A 25,089-nucleotide genomic window follows, 5' to 3' on the forward strand; every position below is an offset into this window, starting at 1 on the left:
GTAGGTTGATGGGTTGCGGGTTCTGAGGGGGAGGATCGGATGTGGGGGGGACAGGCTATTTTGGGAGGCACAGCCTTCCCTACCTGGCCCCCAATACAATTTTGCAACCCCGATGTGCAGGGCCAGCTTTAGGAAGTGCAGGGCCTGATTCGAACAGTTTCAACAGGGCCCCGGCAGGGATGACTTAAAAAAAAAAAAAATTTAAAAAAAACAAGTGGGGCTTGTACTCACCGGGCGGCGCTCCGAGTCTTCAGCGGCGGGTCCTTCACTCGCTCTGGGTCTTTGGAGGCACTGAAGGATCCGCCGCTGAAGTGCCGCTGAAGACCTAGTAGGGAACCGGTTGTTAAGATTTTGGCAGTTCATCACTGAATGTGCATGTAAAGAAGGAAAATCATTCAGGAAACGGATTTCAATTTCTGGCTTTCAAGGGGGGGTACAGCTTTACTGGAAGCAACACTGAGACAAAAACTGCAGGATAGGTTTGGATTTTTTCTTCTTCTATGTATTATCAGCAGAAACAGCAGCAGTTTCCATCCACTAATGGTTGCTGGAATGCTGGCTTTGTTCTGATGATTATCCTTCGGGAATTTGTGTTGCAATTGTACTGTCACAGGAGGTGATAAATTGAACCACTTTTCCAGAGTTATTTGAGATAATCCTCATTAACAGAGTTTAGGGGAGGGAGGGCGATCTGGAAAGTGTATAGGATTTTCTGCCCTCATCTTCAGAGTCTGTCACTATTTTATTCTATGTCAGTTTTTATGCACAGTCAAACAGGACATTTTCAATAGCTCCTTGAAACTGATTTGTTAAATCCTTCTTCCTCACTCTCTCTCTCCCCCCACTTCCCCTGCTTCTTTTCCAGTGAGTCCATCAGCTTTCCCCCCTGTTGCTGCAATACCAGATGAGCCCAGTGCAGAGACTTCTCTCAGTGGAGTGCCTTCAGGGGAGATATCTGTGTCTGGAGTACTTGAAACCAGTGGTGAACCATCAGCTTCTGGGTGGATACCTGGAGAATCAGCTTCTGGAACATTTGAACCTAGTGGAGAGCCCTCAGGGATCGAAGAAAGCGGAGTGCCATCTGTAGACCTGGATTTCAGTGGACTTCCTTCTGGACTGCCATCAGGGGATGAAAGTGGGCTGCCCTCGGGCATTATTGAAGGCAGTGGGTTACCTTCTGGCGAGGAAGACCTATTAGTATCTGCTTCTGGAATCCCAGACCTTAGTGGGGTAACATCTGGACTGCAAGAAATCAGTGGAATTCCAGAAATCAGTGGGCTACCTTCTGGAGAAGTCTCTGGTGTTGAGCTTACTAGTGGCCTGCCATCTGGAGAGTATGATGAAAGTGGACTCCCATCTGGTTTTCCAACTGTCTCTCTTGTGGATACTACTTTGGTGGAAGTTGTAACAACAGTAGCAGAAAGTCAACTGGAAGGAAAAGGAACAATTGGGGTCAGTGGAGAAGGAGACCTATCAGGGTTACCCTCTGCTGAATGGGACATTAGTGGAAAAGTCAGTGGGTTGCCCTCAGGAGTTGATATCAGTGGAGCACCATCTGGGATACCTGATATCAGTGGAGCACCGTCTGGGATACCAGATATCAGTGGGTTACCCTCAGGAATCGATTTCAGTGGAGCACCATCCGGGATACCAGATATCAGTGGAGCACCATCTGGGATACCCGATATCAGCGGCTTTCCCTCAGGAATTGATTTCAGTGGAGAACCATCTGGGATACCTGACATAAGTGGCCTTGTAGACCTAAGTGGCCTTGTTTCTGGTGTTGATAGAAGTGGAGAGCCCTCAGGCGTTACCTTTTTAAATACCAGTTTGGTTGAAGTGACCACCCCATCAGTTACGGAAGCAGAAGCAAAAAAGTTTTTGGAAATCAGTGGATTGCCCTCTGGGGACGAAGATATATCAGGCACAGTGTCTGGAATTTTAGATGTTAGTGGTCAGCCTTCTGGGCAAATAGACTTCAGTGGAGGGGTTTCTGGAGCTCCTGAAATGAGTGGATTTCCAAGTGGAGTAATTGACATCAGCGGAGATACTTCTGGTGTTGAGGTTGTTAGCGGCCTGCCATCTGGAGTTTATGATTATAGTGGACTCCCATCTGGCTTTCCCACTATCTCTCTTGTGGATACAACTTTAGTGGAAGTTGTAACTCAGACATCTGTTGCACAAGAGGTAGGAGAAGGGCCATCTGGGATATTAGAAATCAGTGGACTTCCTTCAGGGGAAAGAGAAACATCTGGAGAAGTGTCTGGAGTTATGGATATTAGTGGGTTACCACCACGGACAGTAGACATCAGTGGAGAGCCATCAGTCATTCCATATTTTAGTGGAGAAATTTCTGGAGTCACAGACTTAAGTGGAGAGTCCTCAGCAGTGACTGGAGTTAGTGGAGAGGCCTCCGGACTTCCAGAAGTCACCTTGGTCACTTCTGATTTGGTGGAAGTTGTGACAAAACCAACAGTTTCACAGGAGCTAGGTGGAGAAACAGCTGTGACACTCCCCCATATTTTTGAGTCAAGTGGAGATGGCTCTTCATCTGGGGAAATTGGTAGAGAGTCCTCTGCATTTCCTGAAATTACTGTAGAAACATCTGGATTTCATGAAATTAGCATAGAAACATCTACAGCTCCTGAAACTAATGCTGAAACATCTGCATTGCCTGAAATTACCATAGAAATTTCTACAGTTCATGAAACCAGTGGTGAAACATCTGCAGTATCTGAAATTAGCATAGAGACTTCTACAGTACATGAAACGAGTGACAAAATATCTGCATTGCCTGAAATTAGCATAGAAACTTCTACAGTTTACAAAACCAGCGGTGAAACATCTGTATTGCCTGAAGTTAACATAGAAACATCTGGCATAGCTGTGGTCAGTGGTGAAACTTCTGGAGCACCAGAAGAGAGGAGGGAAGATTCTTCAGGAACACCCACAAACCCACTCCCAGATGTTTCAGGGGAAACCTCTGCACCAGATGTTGTAATTAGTACCAGTATGCCAGACACTGAATTAACACAAGAGCCCATAGGTCCTGAAGAGGCCCGGCTTGAAATACAGTCCTCTACTCCCATGGTATCAGAACAAGAGACCGAAATAGCTGTTGTTCTAGAAACTTTAGAGATATCACCCACTGCCACTGCTATCTTGCCTCAAGTTTCACCAGAAGCCACCGATGTGCCAGAACCCACTGCAGAAGGTATTGTTAAAAATATTCATTGCTTTTCCAGCCCACCTTCTTTTATAGAAACGGGGTGGGGCTTCCCTTCTGTATACAGCAAAGGGAACATAATGAAAAAGGGTATTTAAGAAATATTTTATCTGAATGAAAAGCTAGAGGCATGTAGGATTTGCCACACCAGATCAGACCATTAATCCCTCAAGTCTAGTATCTGCCTCTCACAGTGGCTGATAAATGATGGAACAATCATAATGCACCTGGCCAATTGTGCAGCTCTGCACATGGAGGGAATGTGAGGGGGTTGCTCTTTTCTCACACCTGCAGCAATCCGGTTATGCCCTGAAACACAAAATATCCAACTGCTTTTATCTTAACAAGCACAACTATCAGTGCTATTATTGACCATACAATTATCCAGCCCGCTTCCATTCCCCATTATTTGACTCTGCCCTTCTATGGCAGTGGAGACAAATTAAAGTAGCCTTAAACCACAGATAACTGCAGCATAACATGGCAAGTAGAGAGTGACGCAGCACTGAGACATGGATAGCAGGCATCTCCCCCTTTGTGCAGCAGCAGTAGGCACACTACATAACAGCAAAAGGCATCAGTATAATTTGTCTGATATCCCTCTCTCTTGGGAGTTACAGTCATACCCAAGACATGTGATGAGAAGCCCTGTGGAGCTGGAACCTGCCAGGAAAGAGACGGAAACATCACCTGCTTGTGCCCGCCGGGGTACATGGGTGACCACTGTGATATAGGTAAGCTCTGTCCTCTGCTTTGGTGGGGATGTGCAACAAGGGGAGAATATTTTTATTACCTAAAATGAGTCCTGCCGTGGACATGTCCATGAGCACAGCATAGCTGGGGGAAACCAGGAGGAGTTCACTTTCCTTTCACCATCATTGCTAAATGTTGCTCCAGCCTAGAGAAATCAGGGAAGCTCTGTTCTTCTCCTGACGCCCTAGAGAAGGCAGCTGCGCCTTCCACTCTGGATCAATAGGAGAATTTCATCCTGGCAATTGAGGGGGTGAGAGGAAGAGGCAGAGAAGCACTGTAGCATGGGATATTCACCACTGTCCTATTTCCTTATCCCCTATCCTGACCTATATTATACCCCTATATCCAGAGCATTAGGATCTATATGTACTTATGGACGGATGCCTTGTGTTTCGTGATGTTTGTTATGGTGCACTAGGTCTGCTGTTGTGGACCTCCTGGCTTCTTCTGTGGCATTCAAGGGATTCCAAAGATCAAAAACAAGCCAGCAAGAAAATCAGAACTTTTTGCTCTCTGAGCTGCACCTGCTGTGCACCTGCCAAACCATGTTCCTAGCCCTTTGCATAGTCCCTTAGCAACTGTTGGCAGACAACACCTCACCTCCCTTAACTTAGCCTGGGTGCCCTTCTGCCACCAGAATCCAACTGTCACTTCACTATCTATGGCAGCTAGGAGTTGCCATATCCAAAAGGGACCTTTTGGTGGACTTTCATGCCCATCCAACGTGCAAGGCACTTTGCATCAGTTTGTCAGGCCCAACTATGCATTGGGAATGAAAGAAAATATATTTCTTCAAAGCTTTAAAGGAAGAGAAGTGAAGTGAGGTTCTGCTTGATAGTATTGGGTCCTGTGCCTCTGTTTGCTGGAACTGGCTACAAAGGATGATGCGCATGAGATGGAGTCTAAATCAAATTAACTTATTTTTTATTGGTTCTTTTGGCATATGTCTGTTTCACTACTCTCTTTCAATCTGTGGATTGGTGGGCTCATTCACTGGTGTACATATAAATTGCTACGGTACTTAAAATTGTGAAAACATCATGTGTCTTTCATGGTTGACAACCAGCTCAATATTATTCATACAGTGCCTAACCTGATGTCACTGTGAAAAAGTCATCCCTTAGCGAATTAACCAGGAATTTTCTTCCACAGCAATCGCTTACCTGGCTATTGCTGCCTGTCAGGGTGAGGAGAACTAAGTCAAGGATAACATGGAATTCCTTGGCACTTCCCATTCCTGGCTCAGTTTCACTTTGATACCAAAACAGAATGTAGCCTGGGCTAACCCAAGTCAAGGTTGCAGTATACAAGAACGGACATGCACTCTGTATAAAATATGGGCCTCTTTTTAAGAAACCTTAGGTCTGCACTTGTGTGTATGTTTTATGTGCATAATTGTGCCTCTAAAGTTTTTGAAATTTTGCCTTCATATATATTTGCTTATATATGGTACAATCCATGAATGCAACCAGACTTGCTCAGTCATTTCTAGTAAAACAATAAAATCCATCATCATAGCTCCCAGAACTATTTTCTCACTTTAACTCAATTAAACCACTAATGCATACTGCTTTGGGTTAGGCAGGGATTTTTCTGGAAGCAGCGCTTCTACTGGTTGGAGCAGAGAGCTGGGTTCTAATACCATACCTGCCACTGAATCACGGAGCGGTCTTGGGCAAATCACTTTACGTCTCTGTGCTTCGCTTTTCTCGTCTAAAAATAGAGATATTAATAATTACCTGCCTCAGAGGTAGGTTGTGAGGTTTAATTCGTTTCCATTCATAATGCATTTGATATCCTTAGGTGGATGATGCTATAGTGATAGAAAGTATCATTATGTCTATGAGGTCTCAATTGGCCATCAAGCTCATTATATTTCTGATACGTCAGTGCTCTCTTGCTCTCGCCCCACCTCCTTCTCTTTTGTCTTGCTAATAAAATTTTTACTTTGTCTGGTACTTTCTTTGATGGTGTATCCCGTGCATGTGATTGTCACTTCAAACCCCGCCCATACCTTCGGTAGCCAATCAAACGTCAGTCTTTCCGTGTTTGCACGGTTACCAGCACGACTCAAGATATAGTTCAGATATGAAGGACCAAGCCCTGAAATCAGAGCCTTGTCACTTCTTAATACACAAAGATGGAGAACCAGGTAACAGGAGCCAGCCTCTATCTTCATAAAGCTTCAGTATTGTGGAGGCTACATGACTCACTGGAGTCTCCATCTGATTTGAGCTGTCTCTCCCCTTTGCTCATGAATCAGTGAAACCAAAGGATTCCAATATCCCACTTGCACTTGTTCTCTACACTGTCACTGAGGGGACTATTCAGAACTGACCTGAATACCCCAACATGGTAGTAGGGGGCCCATGCTGCAGGAAGCGGTGTGGGTGACTCTGTAGGGGGCACTCCTCCCTATGAGTAAGTATTGACCGTGATACCCCAGCACAGTTCTAAGTGAACTGTGCTGCAGGGAATGGTGTGAGTGACTCAGTAGAAGGCACTTTCCTTTCTGAGTCAGTACTCACCCCAGTATGTTCCTGTGTTTAGTGTGGGCGACTCAACAGGGACATTACTGAACCACTGCGTTTATATGACGCCAGGCATGGGGTTTGGCACTGTGCTAATGGAGTTATTGTCCTGGTCATTAAATATTCCACAGCCCTTTTTGCAAGAGTAATGGGTAGTGTCATTGGCCTACCACTGTTGCCACGTTCCACCCCAGAGGTGGTGGCGTAGCAGTGAAGGGAGGAAGTGATTATATGGCTGTACATTAGAACTCAGCAAATAAGTTGTAAGAAAGAATTTGTCTGCTAGTTTTGCTTCTTTTTCTATCTGTAAATTGCCCACAAAAATTGCAAAATTCTCATGTTAACTTGTTCAAAATCCTTGGCAACTCTCTTCAGTGAATAGTTTGTGATCTGCATCTACGGCTCATTGCACATGTTCAAAATCTCAAATGTGCTTTGTAGTGGCAAGTTACAAAAATCACAGTGTATTGTTTCTGTTTGTTAATTGGACAATTTATGTAAGTAACCAACAGTATAAAGTTCAAATGAATATATATGACAGTTTAGTGATGTGGTTTAGAATCTGTGTTCAGTGACTATTCCAGCATTCAAGCTGAAAATGTGCCTTTTAGGCTAGTAAAGCTCAATTGCAAACATATTCATGGAGAGTGAAATTCACTCGTGGGCAAAGAGCCCGAACAAGTCCTATTTCAGAGCAGAACTTAAGGGAGGCCTAGTCCTTGTACTAGCCTTCCACAAAAGGGTGAATTTCATCTAGAAATAAGCCCTAAATGTGTAAACAAAGTGATTTTTTTTAAGATGGAACAACTATTCACAAAGATGGTTTTGCAATGTTAGTCCAATTCTACTATAAAGATAGTCTTCAAAGTGCTTTGGGTTCCTTTGAGATGAGAGATGCTAGAGAAATGAAAGGGGGAATCTGCATATTGAGAACCATAATAGTATTTAATAATGGACCTATGCTGCCTCCTTCTTCTGGTTCTCCTGGTGTATCTTGTCTTCCTAATCTAGAAAGTGAGCTCTTTGGGACAGGCACTGTCTTGATAGCTGTGTCTGGTGCTGTGTTGAACATTGGTGGGTGCCAGAAGAATAATCAAAAAAGATAATAATAAAGCAGAATGGAATCTAGTTCATCTTGCAAGAAGGAGCCCAACGCAAAGACCCAGCTGAAGTGGGGCTTTCATGCTAGTTTTTAATATAAATTCCTATTAAGCCTACCTTGGTAAGGTTTTCAAGTGGATTCAGTGATCACAGGGGTTTTTTTTTAAATGAAAATTTCTCTACTCTACCATACCATATGATTCCCCCAAGATATCAACACCAGAAGCCAAAGTGAGAGTTTTGTCAGCCAGTGGATTGAAGGTTAACCCTCGGATGCTGGCATTTTCCAGACTTCTAGCCAAGGCATACTAAAGTCCATGCGGGCATGTCAGTTGTCAGCAATCTATTATTGCCCTCAGAATTAGGGTCCCACAAGGGCCTCAAATTTGAAGTGTTGTTCACATAACTGGTCTCTCCATCCAGACTTTTGCCAACTGTGTGCAGAAGCCTGTTACAATTGACAAAATTTGAGGGCACACAAGTATTAGCAAAAAATTCTGTGCTGGCATTTCAGTGAAAAAGCTGTGGTTTGCATCTTTTGAACTAGCTGATGATTTTAAAGACTTCAGTCAGGTCAAGGAAAAAACTGACATTTGCTGAAACATCAGCAATTTACCAAAAGGTTTGCATCTCTCTGGATCTGCTTCCCAGCCAGCCAAAACAGCGGAAGTGTATTAGGTGATTTTGAAGGCGTCTTGATGGGTGCAATGCTTTTTTCTGGCCTGAAGGATATTTTTTGTTGATTAAAAGAAAGCAGTAGAAGAAAAACCTTTTTAAAAAAATCACACAAATGATTCATACAATTCTATTTAATGTGAGAGTCGGGCTATGAAGGAGGATAAGGTAGCTCTAACAAGTTCCAGCTGAGATCTAGGCATTGGCAGATGTCTTTACTGGCCAATCCAGTTATTTGGTGTCTCTTGGCTGTTTCAGGACATTAAGCCAAAGGATTGTTCGTTTATGGAAAACCAGCTCTGAGGATACAACCTAAAACAATGGCCTGTTGTATAGATAAAGTGAGTTTTCTTTTACAGATAATATTGTGGACCCAAGGATTCCCAAGATTCCTGAGCTCTCAGTGCCTATAATCAAGTCATCACTTGTAAACATAGCACTGAGAGGGAGTACCACAAGATAAACATGTTTCCTGATAAGTGTCCGAGTTTTGTAGTTTAATAGAATATTTTCTATGTTGTGGCAGGTTATTTTCTGCTCCTCTGTATCCTGAGGCTTAAATTGCATTTTTTTATATATTTTTCTATGGCTTAAGTCAGAGAAATTAGACTCTTTCCATCTGCTCTCAAGTCATTCCTTGGCTGTACTATTGCCAAGAGCCATTACTTATCTCTCACATCTAAGAGAATTGTTTTCTCCAACTGCTTCTTTTCCGCTTTGATCAGGATCTGGCAACAGAGGTAAAGTGTGAATGGAGTTATCTTTTAGGTGCCACCCACCTTACTGGCTTTGGGATATTCTTCCCTGCTTAACCCACCAGATCAATGTTCATAATATTCCCAGGAATTCCTGGAAAGCAGAAGCTATGATTTCTGGCAAGATTTTCTTGGCTCACTAAAAATGTATTGTTTAGTCAGTCTTTTGAGTCCCTATTTAGTGGTTCATACACATCAGTAAACCCTATAAAAACAGGTCAGTGTGGGTGCGGGTTGTACACTTTGAAAATGTCTTGCTTTTCAAGCTGCAGAATGGAGTCAGGATTTTGGATGCCAGATTGTATTTCCAAACAGATTACTCTCAATCCCAAGAAAACTGTAGGAATTTTTCAGTTTTAGAGTGGTGTTTCATATCCTTCCTGCTTGCAAGCTGTTCCTCCTTAGTGAATGTTTTAAACACAAAACTAAACTTGTTTAATCAGTATTCAAATCTATCAGTGATCTAGGTTGCCTTTTTAATAAAACACCACAAGTATTGTATCTTTAAAAAGTCCGTACCACTGTTACTGACAATAACATCTTAGATAATTAAAAGGGAAACAGTTCTGAAACGCTAATGTATTCTTCATCACTGATGCTGTTTGTTCATGTTTGCAATTATAGTAAAATGGTCAGTTTCATTTTTGTTTATAAATGGTTTCTCTTCCTGTTTCTTATGTTCTAGTATAGTGTTATTGTGTTTAAGTTTGCAAGACTGCATGGGAAGATCTAGTTGTATACTACTTGAGTAGAATAGGAGTGAGTAAATGCAATACATACCTGGGAACATCAGAGTTTAGGAAGGGAATAACAAACTGGTGAAACTATTTTGTGTTTGCCTAAATGAAGCCTCCAGAGTAATCCTGCTACCTCCCTGCTTTTGTCAGTCAACAGTTGACATCTATTAAATACGAAACCCTGTTTTCATTTTTTTTTTTAAAGCATGAAAACATTTTTTTTAAAAGTGAGGCCTAAAACGCTAGTCCCTTTAAGAATACATCAGCTAGAAAACCCATGTTGTGACAAGACATTTGAATGGTCTTTTTGAATGTTCTGATGATAGCATGGTAAGTATAAATCATCTTCTAAAGACCCTTTATTTTCGTGATGCCCTCCAGAAGTGAGTTAATGTTTTAAATGCACTCCCTGTTCTCGGCTCCCCATTGCATTCTGTCTTCCGTGACTTTCTCTTAGACTGGAAGCTCTTCAAAGCAGGGGCTGTCTCATTCTGTCTTGTAATGCCCCACGTACATTGTTAGCACTTAAATAATAGTAATAATCTTTTCTTCCTGTCCTGGTAAAGAAGCTATATGAAGGGAACCAGCAAGGGAGTCGTGAGAAGACAAACATGCATGTTTAGGAAAATTTACATAAAATAACAAATATCTAATAACAGTGGCTTTGTAAATTCCTTCAGTGTTAAGATACATGACAGCTGTCAGCTGCTGAAGGGTCCTTGCACCCTCATCTCACCTCTGAGAGTCTCAGTTGTGCAGGGTTGAATGGTGAGCAAAACTATGGATGTGTAATATATGCTTGTGGCAACTAAAGGGATACCAAAAAATGCCAAGCATTAAGTAATTGGGTGATTTAACATTTCTTTTACTGAAGTTTCCTTCTCGTATAAAACCCGGAGCCCACAGCTCGCGTGCAATATCATAGTTCCATTCTCTAGTGTATCTAGGGACTGCATCATGACTGATGCCAGCAGGTGATATTATTTATTGTTCTGAAAAATCTCTAAGACCAAGTACTACGGGGTGAATGGCGAATCAGCCACACTAGCTCCATATGTCTTGACATGTGCAAGGCTCTGAATGTACCAGAAACTGCTGGACCAGGAAGGCACAGTCCCTGCCCCGAAGAGTTAACATGCCAAATGGATAGTTTGATATTTATTATCCTCATGTGTTTAAATGTCTTCTTTCAAAATATTTGCAGCATGCCTTTCAAAAAGTATTTCTGTATTTCCTTGCATTATTTACAACACTGTTAAAATGTACTCTGTGTGTGTATGTATATATATACATATATATGAGTATCCATATAGTATATATAATATGTACAGTGCATATTATGTACAAGCACAAAAGCAAGTTCCATTCTAATGTTATTTCCTGATTTGATGCAGCCTGCGTGTGTATCTGCTGCCCTACTTCCTCCAGGACTTGCGTAGGTGGGACCACTGCATCTGAGAGAGACCTTGGGCACATAAAATGTTAGTCCTTGTCACTGAAGACAAATGAAGAGCCCATTATTCCCTGCTAAACATTCTGCTTTAGCTCCTGTACATGCTTTATTTCCATTCTACAGCGTGCTTTCCACTTAATAGAAGCTAATGGACAAAGGAGAACCCTTCCTTACTTGTTCAGGTGGAGATCACTGTGATTGGCGTCAATTTCTGCTGCTACTGTTGCTGGGGAACCTGGTGTGTACTGGGATTTTAATCTTCTTTCAACACATTTCAGTTTCCCTTTTGTGTTTTAAATCTTCTAAGATCCAAAGACGTGAGCAGATAAGTAGTAATCAACCTGACTCATCCATTCTTTTCTACTAGGTCAATAATTCCCTTTTTGTTCTGGAAAGTCCCAAAATGCTTATTAGCATTGATGAAAGCTGGGCATTTCACTTCCCTCCCATTACACTAAAAATAATAGCTCAGAAAACATGAATTAGTATTTTAATGTAGAAGCAGACCCTGAAGAGCCAAGTGCAAAACTGGTTTAAGTGGTTCATAAGCCATTTGGGGAATATTTGCAATACCTTCAGGAACACAAATTAGGATATAAATAACAAGGGCTCTCAATCCTCATGCTTCAAAGTGCAAGCTGACTACCAGCTGATGCCAGGAAGACTTTCTCCCCCATCATTTAATACTTTACAATTTGATATGCTATAGGAGTTTACACTTTTCTCTGAAGCATCTGGCATTGGCCACTGTGGGTGACTAGACAGATAGACAAAGTAAAACACGTGTATGTTTTCTTATGGCTGAAGAGAGGATACTTGATTAGGTGAATCACTCTTCTGCTCTGGTATAGCAGGAGAGAGGATACCGGACTAGACAGACCGTTAGTCTGATCCAATGTGACAGAAGACAGAATATTGAACTTGATGGATTGTTGTTCTGCTCCATTATGGCCATGTCCACGTCCTTCTCTGATTCATCTTCTCTGAGTCTGCTTTCCCACTAACCCCTCTAGCACTGAAGTGTAGTGTGAGGTGTCAGCCAGATGACTTCTGTTAAAGTCAGCATCTTTAAGACTTTCCAGTACTTCAGAGTCTGAGAAGCAAGACTTTGAAAGAAAGAAGAATAGTCTCACTTAAAGGAGTTAACCAGCAACTGCTATTTTTAGTCTACAATCCTTTCTGTATGTATTTGGACACAATTACATTCTTACTCTTTGGAGCTTGTCTATGAGCTGACTTCATCTCTGTCGTCTTTTCATTCTAATTAACTTATTTCTTCCTTCTGATTTCAAGACTCACTGAAGAGTAGGATTAAGTTTCAGACTGGAGAGATGTTAAGAAAAAAATGTAGAAGGATGGATTTGGGGGCATATTAAATACAAACTGTCCATTTTGGTCTCATTCGGAGCATGATACCCAATTTATCCAAGCTGCTTCCCTTCCGTTCCTGAACAGGGGGTGGGGCTAGGCACGCCATTACAGTAATGACATGTACTGTCCATGTTGGGATAACTGACAGACTGTGAGACAGAGACTTGGGACTAATCCGGACCCACCCAAAGGGCTCTTTGTACCAATGGAGCAGTAGAAAGAGTCCATAAAACTGTCCTAAATGGGCCGCCAGTTGTGGGGAAATCCTTGACTGGTGTAAAGCTGGCACAGTTGGCTTTATGCTAGCCCCATCGCTAGCAGCTGTGCTCTGGAGCAGGTGAGGAGTTAGCCCTGGGAGTTCAGGATCAAGGATGACATCTGGACTCTGGTTAGAAAGAGTCAAAAATGAGGGGTCAAGGAGGGAGAGGGAATGGATTACACTGTTTGAGGATGTTGCTCTTACTTAAGAGAAGCCCAACGTCTGTCTTTTAGACTTTAGCTGATGGAGGCTGAGACACAGCCACAAGTTTGCACATTTGGTCAAGTTAGGCAGAAAAGATGGACAAAGAAGAGACACAGCAGACGTCAAAAGATACTGAGCAGGACACACTGAAAGTCATCCCTCCAACCTCTGCTGATGTTGCCCTGATATCACTATAGTGTTGTCCAGCCATCAAGTGACAGAAATTTGAGTGGAAAATGATGTCAGCCTCCTAAGGTGGGTTGGGCTTTTTGCTTGCATTTCTTCAGTAGTAGCAGCAGCAGTAGTTTTTAAAATAAACCCGTAACCCACTCTCAAGCTCTCCCAAAACCATTGACGGTCCCTCCTGAACAAGCAAAGAAACAAGTTCTCCTGTTGGTGGAGTTCCCTGCCCGGAGTCCTAATGGCAGCCCTTGATTTCTTGCAGACATTGATGAGTGCCACTCAAGCCCCTGTCTGAATGGAGCTACCTGCGCTGATGGCATCGACTCTTTCAAATGCTTATGCCTTCCCAGCTACGGAGGGGACCTGTGTGAGATCGGTACGGCCTACCTGGCTTCAGCTAATTTTACTAACAGCTGCACCCCCCCAAAAAAAACTGACCCCCACCAATCCCGCCCTCATCTCAATAAGCTAACTCCTAACAGCAGATAAAATGCATCTTACTGGGGAAAAGATTAAGCTGTTTGCTTACAAGTGATTATTATTTTTCCATCACAGCATCTTGTTTCTCTGGGAAATTTCTCTTAACTTCTAGGAGACAGTGGCAGCTTTAGGGCTCCTAGGGAACCTGGTGTCTCCTTGGCTTCTTAGAAAGGGAAATTATTCTCTTTGTTGTAGTTCTCTTGTAAAATTGCATAAAGGACATGATAGTGTGATACTGTTTGCCATAAGCACAAACATGCTTTTGGGTCAAAGAAAACACTGCCAATCCACCTGTAATAATCCACCTGTAATAATCGGGCAGTGTCCCAGGCACATCTTCATGGCATGTGAACCTTCTCTGCTCCTCTGAGATTTCAGTGAAAGATGCATGAATTGAGCCATGTGAAATGGCCATGTTTCACTTTGTGAGGATTCACCCGTGAAGGGCTTTCATTCACTCCTGTGAATCTTCTCCGCTTCCACCTGACCTTTGTGTCGTTTCCTCGAGCGAATGCGATTTTCATGGCGACAATGGCGAGCAGTGTGAATCACAGAGGGGGAAAATGAAATATCTTGTTTTTTCATCAGAATGACACGTTCTTGTGTGCACAAATGCCGTTTGTTTGGGGGGAGAAAACAAAAGAATATTTTGTTTTACTGCAAGTCCATGAAAGCCTGATTTTTCTGTCAGTTTCTCAAGGAGGAAAAATGTTCCTGCATTGCTCAACAAGGCCAGGAGAAGCAGGTTGAAAAGTACTAGCCGTTCACCTTCAAATGGGTAATAGGAAAGCATGTTTGATCTTCCCCCTCTCTTTCTCTGCATCTCTCTTTCTCCTTTTAATGAGTGCGTGGTATTGCTCATGAAAGGAGAGGCACTGATAGGGATGGCTAGAGCTTGTGAGCAGGCACTTCCTTCACTTACCTCTTCCAGTGTACCTCAATCCTGACCTTTAGCACCTCCTGCTACTCTGCCAAGGGGGCCTCGCCCGAGATGAGGAAAAAGACCTCCTATAATATGGAGTATTCCTCCTAGCAGCTGTATTGAAACACCACTCCAATGTTTGACCCAAACCTAGTTTAATCTCTTCTCTTCATAACAGTTCATCTATTAATGGGATCTTGCCATCAAGGGGTATCTTTACCCTGGATTACCCTGGGACATATGAAAGCAGCCTACTGCCCTAAATATCAGTGAAAAAGCCCCCTTTAATACCCAACAGTACCCCCAAGGTAGAATGTATGACCTACTTTCCCTTCTCTAACTTTTTTGATTCCCTAAGAACATCTATGAGATCTAGCATTTTAGATGAGCTCTTCTGTGCCATACACACAAGTCAGTCATTCTGAAATGCCTCTAAAGCCTGGAGAGAGTGCCACTTCATGGGATTAGATTTTACCTGCAACTGCACAGGTTTTTGCATAGGTAACTGCTATATAGGAAAGCCTCGCGTTTTCTGTTAGAATGTCCTATTGAGGTTGTGCATCGTGTTCCATCCCAATTCAGTGGTTGTGATACTTTATAAAGGGGGTATGACATAACCCACCAGAAAAAGAGACTTAGGCACATTACGTACTCCCTCCCCTGCTCTCAGAGATGTGGTGGAGAAGATCTAGGTTTGTGAGCACTCTCACAGCTCCCGCTCCCCAAGGTTGGCCCAGCGGAAATGGTTTGCTTGGTCTGTAGAGGAAGAAGGCAGAAAAAGAGAATTCAAAGGCCCCACCAACCAGCCAGTCTTTGGAGGGTCAGCCATTGAAGTCTGCATGGGGTCTGTGTTGAAGAGCTTCACAGGAATGGAGTAAGAGGAATTGATGAGTTGAAGGGAAATGGAATACTCTGGAATGCAAAGGTGGACAGTAGCCAAGGTGAGAGTTTTTTTTCATGAAGGTGGAATATAGAACATCTGTCCTGCATGAGGTTAGAGGGACATTTGCTGAGTGGCCAAAAGGAATAATGAAATCCCACCACCCTAGGGCAACAACGAGCTGAGAAAGGATGATAGATGGATGAACTCTCTCTGCCACTGAAAGGCTGCTACTAAATAAATCTCCATCTTGTCACCACTAGATCTTCCTTCCACACCAGTGCTCATCACATCTCATCTGCCTCACAGTGACAGTTCCTCTCTGGCTTTGTACCTTGTCTTGGCTGTTCTGACTCAGGGTACTAGTCAGTGGAGGAGGTGATAAGAGATGATGGGACATAGTAAATTCAAGGCCCAAAAGACATAGCAATTCCGTGGTTTGAGTGCAACTGCTTGCAATGCAAGTGACTTATTTGGAGGAGATGGTTTTATCATCATAATAGCATCTGCCCCAACTATTGTCACTTCTGCATCTGTTCCTGTTTTTTCTTGGTTTACAGAAGATATTTGTATGACTTTGTTGATGGCAGAGAACAAAGGATTCCCCAAAGTTCCATCTTTTGTTTATTCCTTTGCATCCTGCTCTACGCTTTTCCATTTTTTAAAAAGACTGGGTTCTACTTCTCTGTATTTCCTGTCTTATATCCCTCGCCTACCTTTTCTCCAATATCCCCGCACAGCTAGTCTCATAGTCCCTGTGGCCTGTGAGTCAGTTGCCAGAGTTTCTGTGGCCCCAAGTATTCATTTCCAGTGCCCACACTTCCTGATGTAGGACTCATATACCAGCTGATGCCTTTTCCTGAGTGACTATTCTGTGTATGACCCGAAGAGAATCTCCCATTCACATCCTTGCCACATTTGAACTAGAGCTTCAGTTCAAAAGAAACAATCCCCCTTGTTAAAATAAATTAAGCTGGTTAATTTCTCTGCAGGGAAGAGGATAGGAGCTAACTTCCCTTTTAAAGCCTTTACCTTTCAAGCCCTGGCCCCAACCATAATATAGAGACAGTCAAATATTTTGTGCCTTTAATTTGCTTTGATGGCATTGCTTAATAATCACCAGCAATAACCACTTAAAGCAGGTGACAGATTTTTGCTTTTTTTCTACTCCTTTTTAAAAATATTTTCTTTAGGGTTGTTTTTTTCCCCTCTCTCCCATATGGTAAGTCCTGCCCTGCCTCCCTTTTGTGTGATCTCACCGGTTTGCTTATTCCATTTGTGAAGGCTCAGAATAGTGATGTAGCCAACTGAATCTAAACTCTGACCTCTCCTGCCCTTCCCTGCCATCTCTGATGCATGAGCGCTGATTGTGGGGAGTAAAATGCAGGTTTCAAAGGTGAAAACTGCTCTCCAAGGCAAGCAAAATCATCAGGACAGCTCTGGGGGGAAAGTGGTGTTGTTTGGGGCTATTTCTCAAAGCAAGAGTCCCAGAACCTGACTTGGAGTTTGAAATGTTCAGGAATCTGTCTATGTTAAACCTACTTCCCCTCCATAAACTATTCCTCGTTTACCTTCTGATCATTTTCCTGTGGATGTAACATACAAAAATATCAAGGTTTATTCTTTAGTGGGTGTGATCATGTGTTGTATTTTTGTTCCGTGAAAGCTTGGCAGCTGAGAGGTGAGTTGGATGGCACTCTGCCCTGAAGCATGCTGTTCCCTTTCATTCCTTTCTTGTGTGTTTCAGACCTGGAGGACTGTGACGAGGGCTGGACCAAGTTCCAGGGCCATTGTTACAAGCACTTTGAACAGAGAGAGACGTGGGTGGAAGCTGAGACCCGATGCCGGGAACATCAGTCCCACCTGAGCAGTATCATCACTCCAGAAGAACAAGAGTTTGTGAACAGTGAGTGCGGAGAGTAATGGCCAGCATCTGAGGGTGGTTGGGCACAGATCAATCAGTCCATTTTGGCCTTAAAAAATCCACCTTCCCTGCGGGTGAATTCTACTCACTCTCACAGTTCCTGTCAATCAAGACCCTCCTGTCCTGCAGAGGAGGAGGAATTTTCATTTTCATATAGGGAAACACAAACCCAGCTCATTCCATAGAACCGTGGCTCATACAGATTTGCCTTGCTATGCCATTGCCACATTAGCTGCTTCCGAAGGCGTGTGCACCTGTTGGCTTGTTGGTTCGTGCCAACATAGAGGTTTGTGGGGAGCAGGATATTGGAGGGTGTGGGTGTTGCTGTGGGGCAGGTGCCTGGTAGCTTGTGTAGGAGGAGGAGATAGGATGGGAGAGTGGGACCTAGCTGGGAGGGAGGTGTTTGGGGAGTGGGAAGGCGTGAAGTAGGTGAGAGAGGAAAGGGAGGTTGTTAAGGAGTGGGAGTCTGAGGTGGGGGAGGGGAGCTGGCAGGAGGGCGAGGCAGCGGAAGTGGGGGGCCTGAGGTGGGGGAGAGGGGCTTGGCAGGGGCAGGGCATTTGGGGAGTGGGGGGCCTGAGACAGGGGAGGGGATTCTTGGCAGGAACAGGGCATGTGGGAAGTGGGAGCCTGAGGCAGGGGAGCGGGGCTTGATGGTGCGTTTGGGGGTTGGGGGCCCGAGACAGGGGAGGGAAGCATGTGGGGGCCTGAGGCAGGATGTGTGGGGGCCTGAGGTGGGAGATAGTGGGGGCAGGGGATGGGGGGGTTGGTGGGAGTGGGGAGTGTGGGGGCTGAGGCGGGGCAGGGGAGAGTGGGGGACAGAGGAGGGGGCTTGGTGGGGGCCGAGTGTGGGGGGGCCTGAGGCGGGGCGGGGGAGAGTGGGGGACAGCAGAGGGGGGCTTGGTAGGGGCTGGGTGTTTGGGGGCCTGAGGCAGGGCGGAGCGTGTGGGGAGCAGCCCACACCAGCCAGCAGAAGGAGCCAAGGGGAGCCAGTCTCCCCCTGTCCTCAGCACTGGTGCCACTGTGCCCCTGGCGGCCAAGAGGAGGAAAGTCAGGGGAAAGCCCTGCTGGCTGCGGGAGACTCTGCAGGGCTGGTCCATGGAGCTGCCCCCAGCCCAGAGCCAGATGTGCAGCAGCAGCTCTGACTGTTCTGCCTTCCACCTCTCCAGTCTGGGTAGAAATAGCAAGGCCTGGGAGTGGGCTGGGAGCAGCATCTTCCTTACACTGGAGCCAGTGAGACGCCTCCCAGGTTGGGCAGCAGCTCCAAATAGCTCCAACCCAGAGCGGGAACTGGTCTCACCGCAGCAGCTAGGAGGAGAAGACGCTGGAGGAGTCTGGTCTGGTCACTTCAGGAGAGGAGGGAGTACCTCTCCCATTTTTCCAGGGGAGGGGGAGCTGTGTTCCGTGCCCCCTCTGCACAGAGACGAGAGCACACACCATGGATCTGGTTGGAGTGGGATCCTCCGGCTGCTGGGATGGGGAGCCGGACCCTGTTCGACCAAGGTTCAGTCTAAGGGAATTAGGACTGATGAAGCTTCTGCTGTGGTGCACAGCCCTGTCTGGGACTCCTGGGAACATGCCTTCTGCCGACACCACCCATTTGTCCCTTTAAACGAATCTGAATGCTAGTGTGCCATTCCCTCATCTCCATTAGTGAGTCGGGAGACGTGGGGGCCTGCAGGCATGTGGAAAAAGTGGCCCAATTTGGGCCCAACTGGGGTCTTGCTTTGGGGCATCAAAATTAAACAGTTCCCTTTGTGTTGTGGCCTCCCTCTCTGTGGCCTCGCTCTGAAGGGGTGATGGACCACAAAGTAAGAACGGCCCTCTGCCCACACTAGGACTAACACCTCCAACCTTAGTAGCCACATGGCTGCCCCCGGCACAGGAACAGCAGACCGTCATGGGAGGAATACGGCAAACTGGAGCCACCTTTACAGTGACACTCCAGAGCATTGCCAGCTCAGACGCTCTCAGTTCCTAACTGAAGGAGATTTATCCACCTCACCTTTAACCAATCTGGCTTCATCAATCAGAACTGCCCCTTGTCAAGCAACCCTTGATGTGGTCCAGATATAGACCATGTAGCCGTGGTGTTCAGATCCTTGGCAGAGCCCTTTTGTGTCACCTAGGACTAGTGTGGGAGAGGTGAGTGGTGGAGGACTCCCCTTCCCATTTCTTACCCTTCTCTCCCGGTCTTTCTTTTTCAGACTATGCCCAGGATTACCAGTGGATCGGACTCAGTGACAGGGCTATCGAGCACGACTTCCGCTGGTCTGATGGAAACTCCCTTGTGAGTTGTGTGGAGGGGTGGGGGTGGCATTTCTTCATTGAGAGTCATTTCAGGAAAGAACCGCCCACTTCCATGCAAGCTTTGACTTTTTGTGCTGTGTCAGGACATGAAGCTGCTGTCTGGGGACAGAACTTAGAGCCATTGGAGTGAGCAGCGGGGACAAGTGCTGAATGGAGTCAGCCATAAGCTATTTTGGGGTCAGGAGGGACCATGATTTTGTTCTGTGTTTGTACAGTGTCTAATATAATGGGCTCCTAGGCGCTACCACAATACAAATAATAACAATACATGATGTCCATTGATGAGAGGGACAGACCCAGGAGGAAGAGAGAGAAACAGTCAGAAAAACAGAAGCAAGGGAGAGTGAATGAACAAAAGCAGAAGGAAAAGAGCCAAAAGGGAGAGAGAAGAAGCAAAGGGAAAGGGAAAGCCGAAGAGAACAAGGAAAGTGTCTCCGTAACTTAAAGGAAGGGTTTCTTATCTCTTCACAGCAATATGAGAACTGGCGGCCCAACCAGCCCGACAACTTCTTTGCTGCAGGAGAGGATTGTGTGGTGATGATCTGGCATGAGCAAGGCGAGTGGAATGATGTCCCATGCAACTATCACCTCCCGTTCACGTGCAAGAAAGGAACAGGTGAGTCCTGGCGCTCCTCGTTTCTGGGTTGGGGTGTATGTCCAGGCTTAGGCTACAGCTCTTCAACCTATAGCACAATCTATAGCAGCCAAACTTTGCCCTACCAAGGGTACCATTGGCAACTTGCTAGGGTGCTAAGGGTTGTACATAATGTGGATCAAATAGAGCATTTTGCAGCTCCTTTCCTCCTTAATGTGCATGGGCAGTCTACGAGATGACTAGTCCCAGAAGGCAATGTGGCTTCTGCTTTGATAAAGATGGAGCATTGCAGGCTGGGATACGTACCCTCCACGGAGTTCACCAGGACTCAATGGTCCATATTTTAGTCACCCCTTGACTCTAACAGGAATAAACACTGGCTGTAAACCCAGGAAACTTCACTCATTCCTTGTGAACCTTAACTTTTGCATGGTGACCCTGTGTGAGAGATTAGTACAGGAAATGAAGACAAATCCTATGTGTATTTGAAACGGCAAAGGGGATTTATGGAGGCAGAATTAGAATTTGGCCAGGACCCCAGTACGAACACACCTCAAGTCTTGGGGAAAAAGTGCCCTAAAATCTTTAATAAACACTCATGGTCAGGACCTTGGCTTTATGCGTCATCCCAAGGATGGTACTTCCAGCAGCACCACACCCCCTAGCATTGCGCTGGGCCACTAGAGTCCGTCCCCTCTACTGAGACACCCACCCATCTCTTCAGTGCAGCACTGTCTAGAACTCCCTAGCACTGCATCGGGGCGGAGGGGGAGGGGGGAAGTCAGTGCTGACTCGGCACCCCCACTGGGTCACTCTCACTGCTCTTTGCCACACCTGGGTCCTCCTTGGAGGTCTCCTGTCCAAGCATTGATCACATCCAGCATTGATCAAGCTGAAGAGGTGGTGTGATTGCAGAGGGAGTGGATTAACAGGAAGTTTATGGAGGGTGGGAAGTGCCCTTCCATAGCTCACAATCTTCCTATGAAATAACCCCCAAATATTCCCCCTTCAAGGCTCCAGGGGGATGTACCACTCCCATTTCCCCTACCATCAGCCCCTACATCCCCCATTTGGAGCCAGTTTTTGCCCCTCTTCCAAGCCAGCCAGTCAAGTCCAGTTTCCCCCAAGCCATCCGCTCCCATCCACCAGGACCCTTAATGGCACAGAAACAACAAAAGCCTTCCTGACTGCAGCTTTCTTGTGCCTGACACTCATTGTGGTCCTGCCTTTCTAGAGGGGAGGGATGGAACCCTTTGGAACTTTGTTGCTAAGTTTCCCAGCCAGCCGCAGAATTTCAATATCCCCCGTGACTAAATTTCCAAGCCAGTGGTAACCGCAGCAGAATCTCAAAAGGAGTTTGGGTTGTAATTAACTGCCTTTTATTTAGTGCCTCCATCTATAGCCCCCCCGAACAAAGGAAACGATCCCTCCTTTGTTAGCTGCTTCCGTAGCCCCCAAGTCCGGCTGACGGACGTGGCAATACAGCAAGTCAGGCCGGGTGATGGCAGGTACTTAGCAACACTGGCATCAAGTGCTGGCATGTCATAGATGCCAAACAAAACTCCAGTGCAGAATCCCCTTCCCTGGCTGGATCCAAGGCATCCGCAGGGAGATGGCCATGCTGTTTGCACTGCAGCCAGGTGTTCCCGGCCCTCACTGCAGTGACTCAGCCAGGCTGATGCTTTCTCTGTGTTTCAGAGGTAACGTACATTCAGGGTCCCAGCCACTCAGGCTCAGCACAGAGCAGCTCCTACTTCACCCCGTGCAACACAGGAGCAGGGAAGAGCTCACTAGCCATTCCGCCAATTCCTGCTGGGGTGGGAAATGATCCCTGTATATGCAGCTGCCCCTTGCCACCCCAGAAGTGGCTGCATTTCAGCAGTAGGCGAAGCAGTCTTTGTCTGTACAACCTGTAAAGCACTTTGGGATCCTTTGGGACAAACTGCACGAGGGAAACATAGTTTATTGGTTATTATTCTAGGGAATGTATGTGAATGTGGCCAGCTCCCCTTGAGCAGCACGGTTAGACCCAAGCTGCTTGGTTTGGGGCTCTCATTGGCCGATTGCCTAGCAATGGAGCTGCCAGTTGCTCATTGTCTGGCTTGTCTTTGTCAGTTGCCTGTGGGGACCCTCCTGTGGTAGAGAACGCCAGGACCTTTGGAAGGAAGAAGGACCGATATGAAATAAACTCCATGGTACGGTACCAATGCAACCAGGGCTACATACAACGCCACGTGCCCACAATTCGGTGCCAGCCCAATGGCCACTGGGAGGAACCACGGATAGCCTGCATAGATCGTACGTATTGTTCCTCCTCCCTACTCTATGCACCATGGCCCCTGCAGGCCTCTGAGACTCCAGCCTGGCACTCAACCCAGGGCCAAGCTCTAGGAGCCCATGGGCTGATTCCTGGAAACAATCCACATGATACAATGCAGGGAGGGACTTGAATTCAAGAATTCAGCCCCCAGAGGGGACCAGAGAGCTGTAGAGGCAACCCAACCAGGGAGAACAGCAACTTTGCCTGACACGCACCCCAGCCTGGCTGGCTGTTCCAGGTGTAGGACTGATGACTTCTGGAGGGAGGTGCCTCCATTTCTTTTTAGCTGGAGCAACTTGAGGGACATGGAGCAGGTGGGTGAGATGGGTGAGAGCCAAAGTGCAGGAGGAAGGGAGAGACTTATGGCTCTCAGACCGGGGTGTCCTCCATCCACTACCTTGTCCACAGAAGAAACTGGTTTGCTGCCATTCAGGCCAGTAGGAAGGGACGCTTTCCCTCCCTGTGCCAGAGTCAGGTTGTTCTTTGTCTCAGATAAAGCTCCTGTGTTACCAGGATTATTGGAGCTGACATCTCCCGGGTGGGTCTGGACCACAGGGACCAGCTGGAGACACAACCTTGACTCTTCTGAGTCAGTGCAGCTGCCAATAGCTGGAAAGCTTCTGCCCAGTCAAAACGCCCCACTCCCTCATGCACTGACTCCCCTGAGCCCAGGGCTCCTCACGGTTGTTGAGGAAAATGGAGGACCGCTCACAGGGAGGGGAGGAGAAGCAGCTAAAATGGATCTACCAGGGCTCTCAAAGAGGGAGAAATTTGCAGGACCGCCCAGAGGATTCAGGGGGCCTGGGTCCTTCTGCTCTGGGTCTTCAGGGCACTTTGGCGGCGGGTCCCGGAGCAAGTGAAGGACCCGCTGCCGAAGACCCAGAACGGAAGAAGCCCTCACCGCCGAATTGCTGCCGCTCCGGGTCTTCAGCAGCGGGTCCTTCAGTCGCTCTGGGTGTGTTCGGCGGCACTGAAGGACCTGCCACTGAAGACCCGCCGAAAACTCTCGTGCGGGCCCCTGAAAACTCTCGTGGGGGCCCCTGCGGGGCCTGGGGCAAATTGCCCCACTTGCCTCCCCCACCCACCCCGGGGCAGCCTTGGAATTTGCACTTTGGGGCAGTGGGGGAAGAAGCTTAAATGGTTTATTTTGGCAATATCCATAACTGAGCTAGAGGCACTGAGGGAAGGATTGAGGAATGGGTGCATGGTGGGGGCTCCCCTTAAAGGGCACCCTGAGAGCTCCTTGAGACTCAGCTTAGGCCTGTCTACCCAGCCCTTGTTTTGTGAGTCCCACTCCTCCAGCGAGACTTGAACAGAAGCAGGACACATAAAATATCAAGGAAGGGTTAGCCCAAGAGCCACGCAACCATGGGTTAAATTGGAATTATCCCCCTTTTACAGATGGGAAGACTGAGGCACAGACAGGGGAAGGGATTTGCCCAATGCCACACAGTGCAGCAGCGCTATAGCTAACCGAGCTAACTGCCTCCCTAAGCAAAATGTTCGGATGCATTATGGGTGCTTGGGAGGGGCGGTCTCCTTCCTTGCTGGGCCATTGGTCTGAGCGGCTCTGGCTGCCTCTTTGCGTGTCTGCCCACAAGGAGGGGGAAGAAATACAGAACGTATCGGACGGACAGCAGCGGCGTTGTCTCTGAACAGGATGCTTTTGAATAGGCTCCCAGGAGGCACCTGACTCTCTTTAAATTCAGTGTTTGTGGGGGGACAGGGGCCGTCACAAAGTGCACTGAAAACGCCCCACTGATTCACCAGGTCCCGGAGCGCCAGAGGCAAGAGAAGGCCTGATTGTCTGGTGGCGAGCGGGCTGGCGCCGTGGCCCCGCTGCCTGGATGGCCAGAGGCAGAGCTCGCACAGCAGCCCCTGCAGTGTTTTTCCAGGGAACACGAGGCCTGGGGTGAGCCAGCTAAGGACAAGCAGGGGCTCTGTAACTTTCTCCCAGTAACAAGGTGCCTTTTCTTCTCCTCCTCCTCCCGCAGCCTCCATCTACAAACGCAGACTACACAAGAGGAGCCCAAGGAATCGGTCGAGAACCAATGGCAGAGCCGCACAGACACCCACCCATTAGAGAGGGGAGCGAGAGATTTTACGGAAATTATATTAGCAGAGGCAGTTTCTTCTTCTTGATGTTGTTGTTGCTTTTTGTCATATAAGGAAAAAAAATATATTAAAGAAAAAAACCCCACCTTTGTGTATATATATAAAAAACAAACCAACCTCAGCGCACCAAAGCAAAGGGAATTAGATTCCAGCATTTTGACTAGCCGTCCGGTTCCAAATACCTTTGTGCCTTTGGGGAAGGGGTGGGAGGGTTGCAGAGGGCAGGGGGGTTAAGTTAAATAATAAAGAAGATTATTTTTTCCTGATTTTATCCACGAACAATGTAATTATTTCTGTT

General features: G+C 46.4%; 1 protein-coding gene across 2 annotated transcripts in view; it reads left to right on the forward strand.

Moving 5' to 3' along the window:
- Window positions 1–24,876, forward strand: part of ACAN (aggrecan) — a 79,756-nt gene extending 54,880 nt beyond the window's left edge. The window contains exons 12-19 of one of the 2 annotated variants that reach the window (XM_008165424.4): window positions 866–3,214; window positions 3,847–3,960; window positions 13,511–13,624; window positions 17,278–17,436; window positions 19,659–19,741; window positions 20,233–20,377; window positions 22,472–22,654; window positions 24,671–24,876. In XM_008165424.4, the coding sequence (XP_008163646.2) occupies window positions 866–3,214; window positions 3,847–3,960; window positions 13,511–13,624; window positions 17,278–17,436; window positions 19,659–19,741; window positions 20,233–20,377; window positions 22,472–22,654; window positions 24,671–24,759 (3,236 nt within the window). In that variant the 3' untranslated portion in view covers window positions 24,760–24,876. The remainder of the gene's footprint in view (window positions 1–865; window positions 3,215–3,846; window positions 3,961–13,510; window positions 13,625–17,277; window positions 17,437–19,658; window positions 19,742–20,232; window positions 20,378–22,471; window positions 22,655–24,670) is intronic. The other variant, XM_008165426.4, reaches the window with a different exon arrangement.
- The last annotated feature ends 213 nt before the right edge of the window (window positions 24,877–25,089 follow it).

The sequence above is a fragment of the Chrysemys picta genome, chromosome 10, assembly GCF_011386835.1.
Source record: "Chrysemys picta bellii isolate R12L10 chromosome 10, ASM1138683v2, whole genome shotgun sequence".
In the NCBI taxonomy this organism is placed as follows: Eukaryota; Metazoa; Chordata; order Testudines; family Emydidae; genus Chrysemys; species Chrysemys picta.